Genomic DNA, 15,939 nt, shown 5'->3' on the forward strand with positions numbered 1-15,939 from the left:
GTAATAACTATGCAAGTAGTTACCCAAACAAGTAATTCTCACCCATTTGATCATGTAATTCATACTCACCAAATGAAATCATTAGAAAGTTATTTCTGGCCAGGCACTCACACCTGTAATCCCAAAACTTTGGGAGGCCAAGGTGGGAGGATCACTTGAGTCCAGGAGTTCGAGACCAGCATGAGCAACATGTTGAGACCCCATCTATTTAAAATAATAATAATAATTTTTTAATTAGCCAGCTGTGGTGGCACATGCCTATAGTCCTAGCTACTTGGGAGGCTAAGACAGGAGGATCTCTTGAGCCCCAGAATTTGAAGCTGCAGTGACTTGTTTTTGTTTTTCAAACAGAGTCTCACTCTGTCGCCCAGACTGGAGTGCAGTGGCATGATCTCGGTCCACTGCAGCCTCCACCTCCCAGGTTCAAGCGATTCTCCTGCCTCATCCTCCCAAGTAGCTGGGATTACAGGCACGTGCCATCATGCCTGGCTATTTTGTGTGTGTGTGTATTTTTAGTAGAGGTGGGGTTTTGCCATGTTGGCCAGGCTGGTTTTGAACTCCTGACCTCAAGTGATCCACCCACCTCAGCCTCCCAAAGTGCTGGGATTACAGGCATGAGCCACTGTAGCCAGCCCTGCAGTGAGTTTTGATCGATCCAATGCACTCCAGCCTGGGTGCCAGCGAGACCCTGTCCCTAAAAAAAAATTTAAAAATGAAAAATAAAGTTATTTTTACAAGCATACATTTTTAAAATTTATTCTGAAAACATCAGGTAGAGAAAACAAGTCTCCTCTCCCTGAAAATAAAGCACAGTTGTCTTTCTCACCCTCCAGATGATCCAATTTCTCCCTACACGGGCTGGTTGCTGACTATTACAGAGACCAAGCAGCCGCAGCCCTTACCGATGCCTTGTACTGGAGGATGCTGGGCCCCCCTGGTTGACTATCTCCCGGAGACCATCACTCCCCGGGGGCCACTCCACAGGTGAGCAGCGTGTGTGGGGAGAAGGAAATCTTAGCTTTGACTGGACTTTTCTACCTATGACAAGAGAAAAACCTAGTCCAGGTCCCACCACATTAAATTATCAATCAGTGGGATCCTGCCTGATTTGACTGCCAGCTTCCAGCATATTAGCAGAGTTTGGTCAAATGTTAATCAACATTCAAAGCTGCCTGTGACCTTTGAATTTCTCCTTGATGTAATCTGGATATGGTCATGCATTCTGTGATGCTTTTTAGACTGTAAGCGACTTGATGAGAGGGACCTTGTCTTTGATTTCTCTTTATCCCTTAGCTCTTATTGCCTAGTGGCTAGTAGACTCTCCTTTATGTGATTAGCTCAACCAATGTTTCTTATTGTTGTGGAGCTCTATGCTGTGTTACAAGTTAAACTCTATCTCCCCCGAATAAGAGCCTTATATAATGATTTAAAAACACTTAAGAGTTATATTGTACTGTAACTTAATGATCTACTAGTATTTCCATCCCCTTCAGAAGTTGCATTAATTTCATTATTTCATTGATTAGGTGCAATATTGCTGTAATTTTTATGACTGAAATGGTGGTGGATCACAGTGTACGAGAAGACTGGGCACTTCATCTACCATTATTACTTCATGCTGTCTTCTTAGGTAAGACTGGATCTAAAAGGCATTCTAGCCAATCGGGTTAAAAATATACAGAAGTAATCCGTAGAGATTTCCTTTCACATTGACATCCTGTTTGACTCATTTCGGGAATATCTGATCTCCAACATTTTTCATTGCCCTTTTGTGACATCTGCTCTGAAATGTCAGCTACTTGGTCACTGTTTGAAATTGGTCTATTTCTACCATGTAAATACAGTGGTTTCTCACTAGTGCCACATCTGCAAAGATATCCAAAATAAGTTGGGCCTTTTTGAGAGTCTTCGGCTGAAGTGCTAAATTTTAAGCTATGAGGCATAGTCAGCGTATAAAAAGAAAGGATATAGGACAGAGTGGGCCAAGCCCTGAGCTTTGTAGAGCAAAAATGGGAAGAGGAACCAGCCAGAGAAACTCAGAAATTCAGTTAGAAAGAGACTAATAAAATTAGAATCTTTCAGTAACAGGGATATCCAAGGAAGAGAACATCTCAAGAAGAAGGAATGCTAACCACATCAAATGCTACAGAGAGGTCAAGAAAAGTTCATCTATCAGCATTTTATGAGAACATTTTACTTAAGAAATAAAGCATTTTATTTTTCCTAAGCCCAACTTCTGTATGTTGGTAACCCAAACAATAACAAAGAAAACTAAACATTCTTTTAACATGTTCCTCCTGAGTATCCTGGAATCTTTACTATCCCTGGAATCTAAACGAGCTTAACGTTTGTTTATACTTAGATTCTACTGTTTTGTTCCAGGTTTAGACCACTACCGGCCTGAAGTCTTTGAACACAGCAAAAAACTGCTTCTTCACCTCTTGATTGCCCTCTCTTGCAACAGCAATTTCCATTCCATTGCTTCCGTGCTCCTGCAGACCCGAGAGATGGGTGAAACTAAGACTCTAACTGTGCAGCCAGCCTACCAACCTGAATATCTCTATACAGGTAACAGAGAAGGACTGGTAGAGAGCCTAGGACAGTTACAAATGCAGAGATAACTAACAGTGGGTGCCAGTGGAGCCCAAGTTAACTTCTCTTATGCTATGACCTCCAACTTTCCACGTGGTAAATCAACAGTACAATAAATACACACCATTTCACTTGATGTGAACTTGCCTCTCAAAAGCTTTCTTTACTATTGAATATTTAAAATATATTTTTCCTGGTTATATATATGATTGCTGCCCCCATTGAATATGTTCCTCCTGACGCATTGGAAATGTAAGTGCCCATTGGCCAGGAGCAGCAGTCTAGAACACCGAAGGATGAGAACACACAAAATAGTGACCCTTGCTACTGCCTGAGAGCATGTCACAGCCAAGGTGCCGGATGTATCACTTGTGTGCCTTCTAGTGCCCATGAAGGAATTTTCACTTTTGAATGATTGACCTTTTCCTTGAAGACACCATTAGTGGGAGCCTGTTAAAAGCAATTGCTGTTTTGAAACAAAAAAAAATTCTTAGAAATAGGAACAGATGGCATTAACTGAGTCAAAGAAATTACTCTGCCATGTCGCGCCATTCATGAAAACGGGTAATAGTGGTTTTCATTTAGAACCAGAACGTTTAAAATATCTTAAAATGATAATGAAGATTACCAACTAACAGAGTTCAGGGACTAATTTTTTTTTACCAATTCATTTTACGAACTGCATTGGCGCCAGCTGTGGTGTGACATTTCACATGTCACTGTGTGCTTTCTGCATTACGATGAAAAGGGTGCACCTTTTATTTATCACTTGTACCCACCACTGTATTGGCTTCTAACAGATGTTAACATAGTTGTTTGGAAAACAAATATGAAATCATCATTATCTCTGAGACCTAAGGCCTACTGACCTCAATTTAAGCACTTCACTTTGAACCAAGCTACACTTAATTGAAAATAACCTATCAATAGCCTCTTAGAAACACAAAACTCCCTTTGCTGTAGATGTTTAAACTGAAGAGTTCTAGCTGCTCTAAGTCCTGAGGATAAGAATGTACTTTCTTAAATGTTAGGCAGAGAAAACTGTAATATCTGATAAGTTGGGTATCTCTGTGTAATCAGTTTTGCATTTATTATACCACTGATATGGTATAAATGATTTAAAGTGAAGATTTACCAAAAATGCATACAATATTCATAGGTGAGACAAACAGTAGATAGCTAAAGTGGCTGGCTCTACAGGACACAGGGAATAGGTGTACAAAGATTATTGGAAATGTTCTTTTTTTATAAACATTTATTAAGCACCTAGTTTCAACTATAGTTGCTTTAAATACACACTAAAAATGTGTGTGACAGAAATTATTGTCTTGACTTTATTGTAATAGAACACTGAGATACAGAGAATTCCATAAATTCCCTGAGGCTACACTATAAGTGGCAGAAATGTTATTCAAACCCAGGACTCCTCACTTCTAATTCAGTATATCTATCACACACACCAGCACTACATACTTTTTATGATTATTAAATAGGGGAAAAGGGATAGTTGCATATATACATTTTCAAACCCACAGCCTACCCAGAGGTATAGAATGTCAACCAAGTATATAATGAAGAAACAGTATTTGCTTATGCCATATTTCTTTGAATACCATAAAACATATTCTATTAAAATATATCGATATACACATAATACTAAAGCTTCTGGGCACATTTACTCAAAAATATTATGTATAAGTAACCAGCCATTAAGTGACTGATATCCTCAAACAGGATATCATTTCACATGGTTTTTGTTTTTTGTTTTTTGTTTTTTTTTGAGACAGAGTCTCACTCTGTCTCCCAGGCTGGAGCGCAGCGGTGCGATCTCAGCTCACTGCAAACTCCACCCACCGGGTTCACGCCATTCTCCTGCCTCAGCCTCCCGAGTAGCTGGGACTACAGGTGCCCGCCACCAGGGTCGGCTAATTTTTGTATTTTTGGTAGAGACAGGGTTTCACCATGCTAGCCAGGATGGTCTCGATCTCCTGACCTTGTGATCCGCCCGCCTCAGCCTCCCAAAGTGCTGGGATTACAGGCGTGAGCCGCCGCGCCCAGCCCATTTCACATGTTTAAGAAGACTAATACCCAGGAATAATTTATTAAGAGCACAGTTAGTAGATGAACTGTTACAGTTGAACTGGTTGTTTGCCTGGTCCATGCATGCATACAAACACGCATACATACCTTTCTTTTATAGAAAGTATCAACTAAAATAGCAGAGTAGAAAGCAGCAGATCACCTCCTATTCCCAAATACACACTCATTAACACAGCAGTGCAACTGATTTCCTAAACAACGAAAAACTGTCAGTCTCATTTAATCATAGCCACAGCCGAAAGCAACCATTTTCTCCCCAGAATTTAAATAACTCCACACTTCCCTGCGCTCCTCTGTGGACCTCATTAAGCATGCTGACAAGCACACTGCCTAGTACATCCCTCCTTGACCTTCTTCTCCCACCAGGTGGCTTTGACTTCCTGAGAGAGGACCAGTCATCCCCGGTGCCTGACTCAGGGCTTAGTTCAAGCTCCACCTCCTCCAGCATCAGTCTGGGAGGCAGCAGTGGAAACCTCCCACAGATGACCCAGGAGGTAGAAGATGTGGACACAGCTGCTGAAACAGATGAGAAGGCAAACAAGCTCATTGAGTTTCTCACGACCAGGTAATAAGGGGTTAGGAGTCCACTGCTGTTTGCAGGTTGGTCTTTTGGAAAATTGCCAACGCTTTAAACCACACAGATGGAAAAGTGATCCTGGGGTTCTAACAAAGTCCTGTTTCTCTTCTCAATTGCAACTGCTGGAGTCTGTGTGAACAGACACTGAGATACAGAGAATTACAATTTGTGAAAGGCAGACATCGGTAGCAGTTTCTAGGATCCCACTGATGTGACAGTTGATGGGCAAGGGGATTTTGTGGATAATGATGATGCAGCAGATGGAGGCAGGAGATGGTGCCCCACAGTGAGCATGCCTTTAGCCATCTATCAGAGCTGCCAGGGGTTAGTAGTTCTGAGACTTGGCAAAGAACTTCACTCTGGAAATCAAGGATATTAGCCATGATCAACCCAGAAGCAGCTGCCAAGGGGACCATTGTCTGTTCATCTGGTCCAAAGAGTCATTTGTAAAAGGCAGTCAGAAACCAGAAACAATAGGAAGCATAATAGGAAAGGAATCAAACTAATAAATCAAAACCAAGAAAAACTGCAAGTGGTACTGGTTGGGTCTTCTGGTTCTTCTCATTAACCATTTAGCTTCTCATTAACCATTTAACACCCTGCGGTCTGGTAGTTGTGTAAAGCATGCTTACTTGTGACTGGGTGGCATGCTCCCCTTTCTCAGTGAGTTAAGTCCTGGAAATCTACTCTGTGTATGTGTTATCTAATATCTCATGTGATCTTGCTTTCTTCAGCTAATGCATCAATTAATGCAAACAATAAAAAAAGAGTATTTTCTTTCCACAGTTCATGATTCAGGTTATTTTGTGCAGCTCTCAACTTAATGTGGGATTTAATGTGCAGGAAGCTTAGGACGGGAGCTGATGGTGCCTACATACAGTATGCCTGCACATACAGGGTACTTCAGAGACCCACATGATTTGTGGAAAGGAAAAGTATTGTCACCACTCACCATCTGTCAGTACCGTGTGTTTGGAATAACTCTCTTCTGAAGTTCTCCTACCTGGCTCCATTCCATTCTTACTGTTGAAAACCAAGTAGATGACAGAGGCCATGTATTCAGTTTGATTGTATGGTATTTGCAGCTTGATGTGATCCTGATAAAAGCCTTATCTCTGCAAATGCTAAAATGTGAAAATTGAGTCCATGTCTAAATCTTTATTTCACTTTACATTTGATATCATTTTACTTAACAAACAAACATGTAGCACTTATGATATGCCAAGCACTGTTCTGGTGAATTGGGAGGTTTTAATTTTGTAAATGAATTTAATTTAAAACATTTTAAAATGACTCTATAAATTAGATGTGTTTTGAGTATGCTGATAAGGTTTATAAGACTGAAATGTACTTCCAAAATAATTCATAAAATTGTTCAAAATATTTTTTTAACTCACATTTTAAGTTCAAGGGTGCATGTGCAGGGTATGCAGGTTTGTTACATAGGTAAACGTGTGTCAAGGGGGTTTGTTGTACAGGCTATTTCACCAGCCAGGTATTAAGCCCAGTATCCATTAGTTGTTTTTCCCGATCCTCTCTTTCTTCTACCCTCCGCCCTCCAGTAGGCCCCAGTGTGTGTTATTCTCCCCAATGTGTCCATGTGTTCTCACAATTCAGCTCCCACTTATAAGTGAGAACATGCGGTATTTGGTTGTCTCTTCCTGCGTTAGTTTGCTAAGGTGATAGCCTCCAGCTCCATCCATGTCACTGCAAAGGATATAATCTTGTACCTTTTTATAGTGGCACAGTATTCCATGGTGTATATATAGTTTGCTAAGGTGATAGCCTCCAGCTCCATCCATGTCCCTCCAAAGGATATAATCTTGTACCTTTTTATGGTGGCACAGTATTCCGTGGTGTATATTTCTTTATCCAATCTGTCATTGATGGGCATTTGGGTTGATTCTGTGTCTTTGCTATTGGGAATAGTGTTACAGTGAACATATGCATGCATGTGTCTTTATAATAGAACAATGAATATTCCTTCGGGTATATACTCAGTAATGGAATTGCTGGGTCGAATGGTATTTCTGTCTCTGGGTCTTTGAGGAATCACCACACTGTCTTCCACAATGGTTGAACTAATTTATACTCACACCAACAGTGTAAAAGCCTTCCTTTTTCTCCACAACCTTGCCAGCGTCTATTATTTTTTGACCTATTAATAATCACCATTCTGACTGGTGTGAGATGGTATCTCACTGTGGTTTTGATTTGCATTTCTCTAATAGTCAGTGATGTTGAGCTTTTTTTATATAATTGTTGGCTGCATGTATGTCTTCTTTTGAGAAGTGTCTGTTCATGTCCTTTGCCCACTTTTTAATGGGTTTTTTTTCTTGTAAATTTGTTTAAGTTCCTTATAGATGCTGGGATTAGACCTTTGTCAGATGCATAGATTGCAAAAAATTTAAATATGTTATATGTTTGGAGTCAGGACTGTATGTGTAGTTTTAAAAATGCAAAATGACAGTTATATTTTTGACATTTTGTGTGTTTTGTTTAAGGGCATTTGGTCCACTTTGGTGCCATGAAGACATCACACCTAAAAATCAAAATTCAAAGAGTGCTGAACAGCTCACTAATTTTCTACGTCACGTTGTATCTGTATTTAAAGATTCCAAATCAGGTACTTCATCTTATTTGCACAGATCCCTCTTTCAGCATTGTTCTGTAATGGACACTGTCTCTATATGATGATTACAGCACCTTAAAACGGTCCTGCACTCCACATCCATAGCACGAGCATATTCACAGGGGAGTTCTGAAGCTTGTTCAGATGCTGCCTAACTGCATGGTATTTAATGCCGTGTATATTTGCATTATACTATATCAAATAATTTTCCCAACATACTTGTTCTACTTCTTTCATTTACCTTACTAGAATTAAACTGTGCCTATAACATTTTCTTTAAAGAAGGCTATGAGGAATAAATCTCATTAATTGACTCTCATCAGTCTCAACAATGAAAAATAGTCTGGTTAAATGGCTGGTTGAATGGTCAAACAGTTTTTTTTAATTATGATAAAATGTTTTTGGCTTTAAAAGTTTTTGCTAACAATTCCTGTGCAGATGACTATTCAATATTCTAAATACAGTGTGACTCCTTTAGCATTATGATACTTAAGTGTTTGCCTTCTGCTGAATTCCTTCAGGTCCAAGTTGGCCTGGGCTGATTTGTGTGTGAAACTTAAATCTGGTGTCTCAACATGTTGTAAAACCATCTCTACCTTTTTTTCCTCACACCAGGCTGGCAATATTAAATCCAGCTCCCTGGCTTTTCCAGCTGCTCTGGTAATTAGCACATTTCCCAGTTTGAAACATTTTGGATTAGCCACATATCTTTTCATTATCAGAGGACACTCACTAAAAAACAAAAGATACTGACAGACCGAAATGGGAGAGTCATTTCTAGGAATAGACTTCCGTTTCTAGTTTTCAGTTTCCCCTTTGGAATTTGTTTAAAATATGAGGACCTCAAAAGCCAGTTAATAGTTGAACACAGCCCGAAGGAAGAAGCTTACTATTTGTATGTAAACCATTAATTAATCTAAAATCTTGGATTGAATGAAAATAATAAACATGAGAAAATGTATAAATGCCTTATACTGAATTCTTGGAGGGTACTTCAGGCTGCATAAAGTCTAAGTCTTTTTGCACCTTGACCAATTTTTACTGATTCTGATTTCCTTGTACATCCCTGTTTTTGGCCTGTTTTCTCTATACATACACAATGTATTCCTGGAAACACGTGTTAGTCAGGGCGGCATAGCTGCTGTAACAAACAGCCCCCAGAGCTCAGAGGCTTAACACAACAGAAGGTTATTCCTGGGTCCTGTAACAGTTCAGTGCAGGTGTTTGGCAGGTGGCCTTCCGCTAGGTGCTTCGGGACCCTCCAGCCTGAGGCTGTGCCACCCCCTAGGCTGAGGCCTCTGCTGGGCCCTCTGCATCCAGCCAGCAGGTGGAAGAAGAGAGAGTGAGAAGAGGATTCCTCAGGATGAGTTGACACCCCAGGCTTAAATGGGGTATCCAGTGGGTTTTTTTCCACATCCCATGGGCCAGAACTCGGGCACCTGGGCACACCTAACTGCAAGGAAGACTGGGAAGTATAGATTCACTGTGTGGCTGGAAAGAAAAAGAAACCTTTTCCTTTTCTCAAAGGACACTGTTGTGATGGTGGAGTCTGAGATCCTACTAGTACAGTTCTAGCCTTCAGGTTCATTGTGATTCAAATGAGCATTTGCTCATTTGAATCACATTTATCATTTGCCAGGGTACCTAATCTCCACACATAAAATCACAAAATCATTTGCCAGGGTACCTAACTTCCACATATAAAATAGGTTAAGTAAACAAACCTTTATTTTGATAAACAAAATAAAGACATAAAAAGCTTTTTTGAAACATCATTCATAAGATACGAGCAGCCTACATGGGTTTAATCCTATGTTTACTACCCTGAATGTGTCTGAAGTCAATTTTCCAGGGCCCTCTGTTTTCTCTGCAGGAACATTTTCTTGTATAATCTATTTGTCCCTAGGGTCAAGTAGCCAAGCTGCAACTAAGAGCAATGACATTGAATTATCCCTTCTGGCCCACTTTCATGTAGCAGCCAAATGTGCTGCAGAGCCTCTGTGTCATAGAGACAGCCTAAGTCTCTGTTTTCATTCAGTCCTCCTACCCTTGTAGTCTGCTTTTCTCCCTACAGAGAGGCACAGCAAGTATATAATTTAATGACCTAGAATTCAGTCATGAGCTTTATCTTACATTTTCATTCCCATCTGATCAAATGGTTTTCTGATTACTGAGATTACCTTTGTACAATTGGAAAAACAAATATTCAGGCAAAAGTTTAAATTATGGCTGCCTTCTTCACAGTATCTACACTTCAATATCTGCATATCAATAAAGCAAAGTCTTTGGCACAGGCCTTAGTTGTGTTTTGAGTTGAATAGATCCACTAACAGCTTTCCTCTCTTCTGAAATTTCCTCTACTCTAACAAACTTACAGAAAAAGGAGAGTATTCTATGTAAAAAAAGTAGTACAGAAGAAGAATATGTGAAAATAGCAGAGTAATAAATAAGAATACATTTGTGAACCTATGTTATGTTTCAGATACTATACTAGGCACTTTGTAAGTTGTTTAATTTTCACAACAACTGTATGAGACAAGTTAAAGATAAGGAAACAGGCTCATGGGGAACAAATTCCTTTCCCAGAGTTAGAAAGCCTCTGATTCAATACCAGGACCATCTTGTTCCAAAGCCTTTTTCTACTACACTATACCTCCCTAAGATTTATTCAGAATTTGTTTTTATTTTAAAATGAGGTGGGTGCAGTGGCACACTCCTGTAATCCCAGCAACTCAGTAGGCTGAGGCAGGAGGATTCCTTGGGCCCAGGAGTTCAAGACCAGCCTGGGCAACAAAGAAAGACCCTGTTTCCAAAAAAAAAAAAAAAAAAAAAGCTTGATGTGGTGGCTCATGCTCGTAATCCGAGCACTTTAGGAAGGCAGAGCAGGCAGATCGCTTGAGCCCAGGAGTTCAAGACCAGCCTTGTCAACATAGTGAGACCCCATCTCTACAAAAAACACAAAAAACTCTCCAGGCATGGTGGCACATGCCTGTAGTCCCAGCTACTTGGGAGACTGAGGTGGGAGGATCACTTGAGCCCAGGAGGTAGAGGCTGCAGTGAGCCGTGATCATGCCACTGCACTCCAGCCTGGGCAACAGAGTGAGACCCTGTCTCAAAAAAGAGAAAAAAAAATGGTTGACTTGTAAATAAGTACCACTACAAGGTAGCCCTGTGCCGTTAGCCTGTTTAAAACTTAGAGGTAACTTTGATGCCCCAGAGCATGTAGAGTAGAGACTGACCTATTCTGTGGCTCTTGTTACCCTAGGCTTCCATCTGGAGCACCAGCTGAGTGAAGTTGCATTGCAGACAGCCCTCGCAAGCTCTTCAAGGCACTATGCTGGTCGGTCCTTCCAGATATTCCGGGCCCTCAAGCAACCTCTGTCAGCACATGCCTTATCTGACCTTCTCTCAAGATTGGTGGAGGTGATAGGAGAACATGGAGATGAGATTCAGGTATGGAAGGGAAGACCACTGAGCTCGTGAAGGATGAGCTCTCTCATCTCAATGAGGTGTAAACTATTTTTGAGCCTTTCTTCTGTCAACAATTATTCCAGCCATCTGGACATGTACAATATATTTTTTCAATTTTAGAGGTTGACTTTTATATTTACAAAAATTATTCCAAGGAGCCTTGTTCTAGAAATTCAGTGGATATTCTGTCTTTTATATAAGCCAACAACCGGAAATCCTCTGGTGGCTTCTTCTTTGTTGTTTTTGTGGTTGGTTTTATTTGGCAGGCGGCCAGGGGATTATTTTGTATAGTTTGGGGTTTCTGGATGCCAACCTAGGATGCAGTTATACAGTCTCCCTACCCAGAGCAGGGACCTCCACTGTATCTGTCCAAAACACTACCTCTCTCTCTATGGTTAGTCTCCAGTAGACTGAGAAGAGCTGAAGAAGGAATGGAGAGTGACTGCCACAAGGAGGCCCTCAAGATAGAGCCCAGAGATTGGGAAGCTGAACAGGTTGAGAGCTGCTGGCATTACAAGCTCTCTGGCTCCGGCCAAGTCCTTCTTTCCCTTCAGAAATGTTCCTGGCTGGGCAGTGGCTCACGCCTATAATCCCAGCACTTTGGGAGGCCATGGCGGGCAGATCACTTGAGGCCAGGAGTTCAAGATCAGGCTGGCCAACGCGGTGAAACCCCTTCTCCACTAAAAATACAAAAATTAGCTAGGCGTGGTAGCACACGCCTATAATCCGAGCTACTCAGGAGGCTGAGGCAGGAGAATCACTTGAACCCAGGAGGCAGAGGTTGCAATAACCCAAATCGTGCCATTGTACTCCAGCCTGGGCAACAGAAGTGAGACTCCATCTCAGAAAAAAAGAAATGTTCCTGCATCTGAGGAAGCCTGCACCCCTGCAGACACTACCTGCTTCCTTCTTTCAGCCATCAGAGGTGCTGTTTAAAACACCACAGAGGCAGCTCTTCCTGTACCTCTCCTCTTGATCTGTGGCTTTCAGACATTGCCACTCTGTATTTCAAATGCCCACCCTCCCCTCAGCAGAGGGTCATGCTTGCCCCCTCGCTGTTGGATTTCAAATGAAAGTGATCTGTTGAGGCTCTTAGACATAGGAAAATAAATTTGTATGATTATCTGCTAACTCCTAAGCCATCTGAATTTCCTAAGTGGCCCTTAAAGCTTATTTTAGACTTCATAAATTAAAGCAGCAATAACATTATTGGAATACAGTTTACATTAATTAAATTTATCTTAGGAAATTAACAATGGTTACAAGCAATACAAAATGCTATCTTTGCATGTTTGGCAGGGTTATGTAATGGAAGCGCTCCTAACCTTGGAGGCGGCTGTGGATAACTTGTCTGACTGCTTGAAGAACAGTGACCTCCTAACTGTATTGTCCCGGTGAGAATCAGCTTAATGATACTTTGACATCAAGTATACTGTACAGGAGTATTTGAGAGATGCTGGACTTTAGGAAAAGTACGAAGAAAAAATCTAGTTTTTGAAGTATATTTATGACCTGAAAAAGTATGTGTAATACTTTCTTAAGTTAAAAAAGAAGTCATAATACACACAAACACACACACACACACGCATTATATAAGTATTTTAAAACATCAGGAAGATAGATACTGTTATCTCTGAATGATAAAATATTAATAATTTTTCATTTCTTTTTTTGTCTGAGTATTTTTCCAAATTTTATGTAATAATTATCCTATTTGTTACATTGGTAAAGAGAAGCAAAAGCTAAATATTATTTTTAAATGAATATATACAAAGCTTCTGAACTATTGCCATAAAAACAGTTGGAATAAATGTTGACTTCATTCAAAGAAATTCCTACGTCAGTATCTTTTTTTTTTGCTCCTGCCAATGTTTAATAATTCATTTCAAATTATTCACGACTCTATATTCCGTTTGTGTTATTGAGCTCATCTTGCTTGAAATTGAGTCGGTAATGTTATCTTGTATCCGATTGGGCCTTGTTTTATTTTTAAGTTGAGCATTTTCTATGGATAATTTTGGTATGATTACAAACATCACACATATTTATCTATATTAACATAAAGATTTATCTAAATCAGTAAAAATATAGCAAGAATGTTGACAAAGAGTTTCACCTTTTCAGCATAGACTTAGAAATAATTTTTCTTAAATTTTGGTAAGTACCAAAAATTTCCTTTGACATGAACATTTACCAGCTTCTTTCTGGATAGCATAATTCCCATTTCTGTTCTTCTTATCAGTCAGTTAACAGAATATTGAAGCTTATACCTATCAGGTACATTTTATGTCATAATTACTCCTACCCAAATTCAAGCAAAACATAAATGAAATATCAGTAAACTTTAAGGCCAATTATTGATTCCTCTACATTTTCAATAAGTAGCAGTCAGTATTGGGCTTTTTGTTTTGTTGATGAGGGTTTCTCTTGTTTTGTTTTTTATAGCTTTAAAGATAAGGAAAAATAAACGAATAGAAAGTGGCATTTCTAAAGAATGATTTCCCTCCTGCAGTGTTTCTCAGTGGACTTGAAAGGACTGGCTTTTGGTGACACGTGTTGGCATCCTATTAAACTTATTTATTTTTATACCTAGGTCTTCCTCACCAGATTTAAGCTCCAGCAGTAAACTAACAGCAAGCAGAAAGAGCACAGGACAACTAAACGTGAACCCGGGAACCACCAGCGGCAACACCGCGACTGCCGAACGGAGCCGGCATCAACGAAGCTTCTCTGTGCCCAAGAAGTTTGGTGTCATCGACCGATCCTCTGACCCACCTCGAAGTGCCACACTGGACAGAATTCAGGCTTGTACCCAACAAGGCCTCTCCTCAAAAACCAGAAGCTCATCCTCCTTGAAGGACAGTCTCACGGACCCATCCCACATAAACCATCCCACCAACCTGCTGGCCACCATATTCTGGGTCACAGTGGCCTTGATGGAGTCTGATTTTGAGTTTGAATACTTAATGGCCTTAAGGCTGTTGAGCAGACTACTGGCACATATGCCACTCGATAAGGCTGAGAACCGAGAAAAGCTTGAGAAACTCCAGGCACAGCTCAAGTGGGCCGACTTCTCCGGGCTGCAGCAGCTGCTGCTGAAAGGATTCACATCCCTCACCACCACAGACCTGACCCTGCAGCTCTTCAGTCTACTGACACCAGTGTCCAAAATATCCATGGTGGATGCATCCCACGCTATTGGTAAAGCCAGCCTCGTTCACCCTCTCTCAATTCTGATGGTGGCTGTGTTCGTCATTTGGTACAATAAGATAATATGAACTTACTGCTTTTAACAATTCTGCTTAAAAGTGGTTCCTTGGGAGTAGTTTATTTTTTCTCATAAAATTCTATGTAATGTAAATCTCAATGATCTATATTATAGAAAATATTTTTAAGGCAGTAGCATAAAAGGGGCCAAAATTATTATTATTTTTTTTTTTTGAGACGGAGTCTCGCTCTGTCACCCAGGCTGGAGTGCAGTGGCGCGATCTCGGCTCACTGCAAGCTCCACCTCCTGGGTTCACGCCATTCTCCTGCCTCAGCCTCCCGAGTAGCTGGGACTACAGGCGCCCGCCACCACGCCCGGCTAATTTTTAGTATTTTTAGTAGAGACGGGGTTTCACCGTGTTAGCCAGGATGGTCTCGATCTCCTGACCTCATGATCCACCCGCCTCGGCCTCCCAAAGTGCTGGGATTACAGGCGTGAGCCACCGCGCCCGGCCCAAAATTATTTTTAAGATATTAGCGATTTCTTTTTAGCTTTCCAGATCAAACTGCAGGTGCTGTTAGTTTATTCCATTGCTCTTGTATAGAAAAAAAAATTTTTTTTTTCTTAACTCCTAAATCTTTTATTTTTTTCTTTGCTTTTCTGCTTTTCTGTTCTTCTTGGAAATTCTCTTGGTTTCCTCTTGTTTTGAATTAACCCAAATCAACAAACCAGATTTTTCAGTTATGTCTTTTTGTTTTGTTTTGTTTTGTTTTTGTTTTTTGAGACGGAGTCTTGCTCTGTCGCCAGGCTGGAGTTCAGTGGCGTGATCTCAGCTCACTGCAACCTCTCCTCCCAGGTTCAAGCAATTCTCCTGCCTCAGCCTCCGGAGTAGCTGGGATTACAGGTGTACGCCACCACGCCCAGCTAAGTTTTGTATTTTTAGTAGAGACGGGGTTTCACCATGTCGGCCAGGATGGTCTCGATATCTTGACCTTGTGATCCACCCGCCTCAGACTCCCAAAGTCCTTGGATTACAGGCGTGAGCCACCATGCCCAGCCAACAAACCAGATTTTTAATGCCATGGCATGTGACCCAGAATTCATTTCATGAAGCTATCGCTTAACAGAGAGGGACTAAGCCATTCCTTATTTTAAAGAGTCTTTTCAATTACATGACTAAGACTTAAATTGGTTGGCCTATGTCCTCTCACACCAGTTTTTCTTAAAATATGTTTTTTTGATAAAAATTTCAAACTAGTACTCAGTTTGGCTCAGTTCAATCTGTGCCAAAAACATCTGGGCCAGCCATCCTTATTCACAATAGTCCAGTGCAAGATAATCAATCACTGCATCTTAAAA

The 15,939-nt window shown here is 40.7% G+C and overlaps 1 protein-coding gene across 5 annotated transcripts in view; it reads left to right on the forward strand.

Moving 5' to 3' along the window:
• The window catches only part of FRY (FRY microtubule binding protein), a 451,440-nt gene that overhangs the window by 375,760 nt on the left and 59,741 nt on the right, over positions 1-15,939 (forward strand). For all 5 annotated transcript variants that reach the window (XR_008671085.2, XM_055360541.2, XM_055360538.2 and 2 more), the window contains 8 exons: positions 834-984; positions 1,527-1,630; positions 2,383-2,568; positions 5,059-5,257; positions 7,774-7,895; positions 11,167-11,354; positions 12,672-12,766; positions 13,966-14,573. Coding sequence is in view for 4 of the 5 variants with exons in the window: in XM_055360541.2 (XP_055216516.1) it covers positions 834-984; positions 1,527-1,630; positions 2,383-2,568; positions 5,059-5,257; positions 7,774-7,895; positions 11,167-11,354; positions 12,672-12,766; positions 13,966-14,573 (1,653 nt within the window). In the remaining variant the exon portion in view is untranslated. The remainder of the gene's footprint in view (positions 1-833; positions 985-1,526; positions 1,631-2,382; positions 2,569-5,058; positions 5,258-7,773; positions 7,896-11,166; positions 11,355-12,671; positions 12,767-13,965; positions 14,574-15,939) is intronic.

Source organism: Gorilla gorilla, chromosome 14 (assembly GCF_029281585.2).
Source record: "Gorilla gorilla gorilla isolate KB3781 chromosome 14, NHGRI_mGorGor1-v2.1_pri, whole genome shotgun sequence".
NCBI classification, from domain to species: domain Eukaryota; kingdom Metazoa; phylum Chordata; class Mammalia; order Primates; family Hominidae; genus Gorilla; species Gorilla gorilla.